Raw genomic sequence first — 5,731 nt, forward strand, 5'->3', positions numbered from 1 at the left:
TGGATGTGCAGCCGACAAATCTGCAGCAACTGTGTGATGTCATCATGTCAATATGGACCAAAATCTCTGAGGAATGTTTCCAGCACCTTGTTGAATCTGTGACACCAAGAATTAAGGCGGTTCTGAAGGCAAAGGGTTCCCACCTGGCACTAGCAAGGTGTACCTAATAAAGTCATATTTAAAAATAAAGGCTCAGCCATACAAAAAAGTCACCAATTGTAATTTGTGTGTAAATTTAAAGTTGTAAACTCCTCCTCATGTCTGTAATTTCCCAAATACTCAGAAACAGTACTAAGGACCTGACCGTGTTTTAGCTACTGCCCTGAACTGAACCATAAAATTCTGTTCGACCATCAAGGTGTCAGTTACACCCTCAAAATAGGACGATCTGAAGAAAAATCAGCGTGTGAGAGCAGAGTGTAACCAAAGCTAAATCGACCCCAACCACCATGGAAATGTAAAACCACAGAGGAAGCATCGACTTGATGATGGACATATACTAACACAGCCAAACCGTATCAACTTTTCAATGAGTTTTGAAAATGCTTCACCCAGAAGTCTTTGAGCCAAGTGAAAGCCTCTATCAGCTGCACTTTGCTCAGATGAATTTCCACTTTGAGTCCTTTGAGCGGCCGCCCGAGTTCTGATTTTTATGGCTGGAAACTGCGGCTCCTCCTTGGTGTTGTTGAAGCGATGACCTTTTACAGTGCAGATATGTCTTTTCCTCCCACACCGTTCCTATCAGACACTCAACTCCTCACTGTAGAAACTCAACTCGGAATCAAATGTCACCTGGGTGGCTTTCGGGGAAAAGGGGGTTTTAAAGTAAGTGCTGCTTCGACCTCGGTGACTTCAGCGTGAGGTGTTTCTTTGAGTCGAATGACTTGAAACTCCCTTTTCGCACACTTATATTTGTGCACATTGTTTCTGCAGGCGGAGGTGTGTATGTCAAAGGTCTGTTCATATGAGATTGCTGGAAAGTACATCTCTGAGACTTCAGGCTGCAACTTTAGGTCCTTATTGAAAAACTGAAAGCACAGAGATCTTCATAAATATATATCTCTGAAAAGAAACACCGCTCACGTATCTAGCCTCAGCCAAGGAGAGTCACAGCCGGGTCAGATGACACATTCAGAGCGAAGCCGCTAATGGAGATGTAGCCTGCGTTACTGTATTGGTTTGAGAGGAGCACAAGAGATGTTTGTTCAAAGCCTTCAAGACTTCAAAGCTGCAGTTATCTGTGGTGCCTTTTAAAACCCAGGATGAATAGAGTTTCATTTGTAAGCATATTTACATCGGCATCATTAATGCTTTTTGTCTTCTACTGTATCTGCTCGATAGGTTTCTATGGAAACAATTTCATGCTTATCTGGAAACTGGAAATCCTGATCTCATCCTCACTTCCTTTTTTTGTGTGAATTTTAAAGCCTCTGTGTTTTTTAAAGCGTGCATCAACTGTCTGTCTCTCTCTCAGTAGGGAACAATATCCATTTATTTAACTGTAGTTGTCGGAGGAGGCGGACAGGAACACACTGGCTTTTAATCAAGTACAATTTGAAAGCAACACAAAAGCACTGTGAAAAAGGAACTATTAATGCATTGTTCACTGACAATCTGCTCTGTTGATTATTACAGATTGCTTGTTTTGAAAAATATGTTGAATTCAGGAATAGAAAATTATGTATTTGATTAAAACTGTCATGCCACAAAAAGTCAGTGCTTTTTATTGATTGAGTTTTAACGCCCTCTGAAAACTTTTGGAAGTAGAATGTGCTTTCATTAAAGTAGTCTCACGTGGCAGCAGAATAATACACAGGCCTGTGTATTGTCAAATGTTGAATACAGCTGTTTGCAGTTGTAGGTTTGGCACAGCCGAGGCTTTCTAATGTTTGGCAGTAGTAAGGTTAAGGTTACTTAAGTTTCCCATGGAGAAAATTGTCTTGGATTAAAGGGTAACTTTGTTACACCTGGACCATATTTCCCCATGTGTTTGTGTCTAAGTGACTAATAGGAACATCAAACTGGTCCGGTATTGAGTGAGACCACTGTAGCCGGCAGTGGTGACAGTCACGTCCACTCAGGGTGCTTTCAGACCTAGAGTTGTCTTGCTTTGGTCTGAATCAGGGACTCATTCTGTTACAAAGTTGCCTAGAGTTGGTTCATGTTCTCACGGCAGCATTTACAAGCGGACCAGATCAAATGCCTTGTGTGAGAAAGCTGCTCTTGATTGGTCAGAATTTCCATGTGGGAAAAATCCAGGAAGTAAACCAAACGTTGAAGAAGAGTACACTTGCAAGATAAATGTGACACTTTCTAATGTCACAATGGAGGGACAACTACGCAGGTTGATTTTAGCGCTGCTCATCGTGGACTATATTGCTGTCATTGTTCATTTTAGTCAAACCATACAGTTTGAAAACGAGGCGCGGCTCCAACTAGAAAACAATGTTTTGATGCATTGGATGTGCTGAATGTGCATATTAAGGCAGTACAGGAGGAGGTGCACATTAATAATCCTCCAGGACTGTAACATGCTCATGTTTAACCCAAACAATGTGTCATGTGACTGCAGTTGCTTCACATCCAGGTCGGAACATGCTGCATCAAAACCAAACATCACAATAAAACACATTTACACAACATTAGCCAAGATAAAACCAAACCAAACAGTAACCAAAAGATGAAATTCGCACAGAGTTCACATGAAGAAGTTGGCCAGAACAGTTGTTTTCTATCAAGTACATCATTTGTGGAGGATGTTCTGTTGTGGAAACACTTATTCGGCCATCTTCATGCATCAGTCTACTGGTCATCTGGGTCCAGGCCCTGGTGGTAGCAGGCCGAGCCACTTCCTGTAGCTCCTCCAGGGGAATCTCAAGGCTTTCCCAGGCCAGATGGGATACACTGTATCACTGTATACTCCCTCCAGCATCTTATATTCCTCCCAGTTGGGTTCAGCTCCACAGTCAGTGGATGTATTAGCAATTCTACTCAAAGCTCCCTGAAGTGTTTGTATGCATCAAACAAAGTGCTTGTTGGATCATTGAACAGCATCTGAACCCGTCTACCTACGCACTTTTCCAACTTTGGAATTAAAGAGGCTGCATCCTCTAATCTTTTGTAACTATCAGAATCTGACGCTCTTTTTACATTCTTCACACATCTACCTATGTCACTTTTCATGCATACAACTTATGTATGAATGTCTTTCAGGAGATATTTTCCAAAAGTGTGCACCCCCACCCCAGTTCATATGATTCATAACGTCTCACCCTTCTCTATGAAGGCAGCCTTTTTGCATGTCATCGAGTGTGGCCATTTGGAACCTGTGTAAACACTCTTGCCTTAAGGCATGGTCAAACGACACTTTGTACGACATAGTTATTTCAACAACATCTTAGCGTAAGGGTGAACCCTAACCAAATACTTCAGCCCCCAAATGATCATCTGTATATCAGTTAAGCCCAGTTCAGACCAAACATTTGGGATGAGACAAAACCATTTTAGAACGTTGCAGCAGTGTGAATAGGCCTTACTGAGCTCGACTCAAGCCAGCTGTAGTGTCACCTGCAACTCAGCTGGTCAAATCGCTGGTGGCTGGTTTTAGAACGCATGTTACCAGTTTCTACAGCCAATAAGCTTGTAGTGAAGTCCGCTGGTCAAGTCAAAATGGCAGCAGACGGCGTGTTCACTTGCTGTGGGTGCTTGTGCTCCGTCCCTGCCGAGTCTTGGTGTCGGACGATAGGTCACTGCTGCTCCTCGCTGTATGTGCTTATGCCCCACACATACTTACTCTCACTGACTGATTCAGAGACCTGGATTATACTGCACGAGTTGTGTGAGAGTCCATAAACAGATGTGTTGATATAGTTTAAACGTGATGCCTCATGCCTTAAATTCATCAAGAGTTTTCTCAGTTTTTGGATTCCTTCTTTGATGTGGAGGCCTACGAGAAAAACAAAGGTTCAAGAGACGCTTGAACTCCTTTACTTGGAGCAATAACTGTCCCAACCCAACCCTAACACCCAAAACCTCTTTAAAAGTTTTGGTTCAATTTTGAGTTTTCCCTCTCAGGCAGCGATGCTTCAGTGCAAGTGTTTATGACCTGGCAATTACCATCTCTAATAAAGCTGAAGTAATTACATTTTTAGTCCCATAGCAGTGTGTATGAACCTTTTCATCAGGTGAAAAAATTAATCATTCATGCAATCATGTTGCTAATCTGTGTGTGTGTATATGTGTTTTCAGGAGCTGGCCAGAGAGCGCCAGGAGAACGACAGGTTGCTGAAGGCCCACCAGGACAAAGACGACCTCATCGGGAAGCTGAAGGAGGAAATTGACTTGCTGAACAGAGTGAGTCCAGCCTACGTAATTTTCTGTTCTGGTGTCTGATATTTTGAGCGTTCCTTTGTGTTTGTATGTGTGGGCGGCTTGTGTGGGCTGCAAATCATCATCTGGCATTTTAGCGGAGCTGTGTGTGTAATAGCTATGTGTTTTTCTACAACGATTTTTCCTGCAGTCCATTAGGATTTGGACACAAACAAACCTTTATTTTTGGATTTACACACTTGTTACAAATGACAGCAAATATCAGAGGCATTGTACGTGCAATTTACATTTTAAAAACTCACCAGTGGTTTGGTGACATTTGAGTCTTAAAAGTTACTGCTTCCCAGTGTTGCAGTGACATTAATGTCTTATTGATTTCTCCACCAAAAAACAAATTGCCTGGTGGATAAGAAGTTCAGACATGATTGTATGTCTCAAGCAAATTAAGAAAGATTTTTTTCTTACTTTTTGTCAGCTTAAATTTGAGGGTTTCTTCAGTCACTGTTGTGGTCCTCCTTAGAGGGTTTGGACGACGGTTTGTTTTGTCGAATAAAGCAAAAAAGAAAGAGATCAATAAGTAAGATGTTTTGGAGTGGCAGCTGAAAACACCGAAATACCACGGTCTACAACTTTTAAACACCCAGTTTCTTTCTGCTTTCTTTTGGTTTATTCTCAGGCAGTATGTTTTATGGCAGATTCAGCACCAGCAAAAACATTCAAAGGGAATTTTGACCTCACACTTCACTGTGTCATTTCACATTCACAGCTTCGATACAGAGTTCATGTATCGAGTTAAGCCTAAGAAATCTTGGCCATAATCCAGCTACCTGTGAATAAGACTACCCCCGCACTTTTGCAGGTTTTGGGCTTAAGGACTTGCTACCATGACTACAGCTCTTGATTGATCTGAAACCAGCTTTGAAGATCTGAAAATCCAGCAGATCCTCCAGAAATATACATATCAATCAATCAATTTTATTTATGAAGCCCAATATCACAAATCACAATTTGCCTCACAGGGCTTTACAGCATACGACATCCCTCTGTCCTTAGGACCCTCACAGCGGATAAGGAAAAACTCCCCAAAAAAAAACCTTTAACGGGGATAAAAAAACGGTAGAAACCTCAGGAAGAGCAACTGAGGAGGGATCCCTCTTCCAGGACGGACAGACGTGCAATAGATGTCGTACAGAACAGATCGGCATAATAAATTAACAGTAATCCGTATGACACAATGAGACAGAGAGAGCAAGAGACAGAGAGAGAGAGAGAGAGACAGAGAGAGAGAGAGATGCAGGACAGATGGTAATGACAGTAGCTTACAACAACATTAATGAAAGTAATAATATTATAATTAATAATAATATATTAATATCTGATAGTATACATGTGTGACAATAAT

At 41.7% G+C, this 5,731-nt stretch overlaps 1 protein-coding gene across 1 annotated transcript in view; it reads left to right on the forward strand.

Annotated features, from left to right (window-relative positions):
• Positions 1-5,731, forward strand: part of pawr (PRKC, apoptosis, WT1, regulator) — a 115,900-nt gene that overhangs the window by 100,567 nt on the left and 9,602 nt on the right. Inside the window, exon 6 of the mRNA XM_050036774.1 lies at positions 4,249-4,353. Within this exon, the coding sequence (XP_049892731.1) occupies positions 4,249-4,353 (105 nt within the window). The remainder of the gene's footprint in view (positions 1-4,248; positions 4,354-5,731) is intronic.

This window comes from Epinephelus moara, chromosome 23 (genome assembly GCF_006386435.1).
Source record: "Epinephelus moara isolate mb chromosome 23, YSFRI_EMoa_1.0, whole genome shotgun sequence".
Taxonomy (NCBI): domain Eukaryota; kingdom Metazoa; phylum Chordata; class Actinopteri; order Perciformes; family Serranidae; genus Epinephelus; species Epinephelus moara.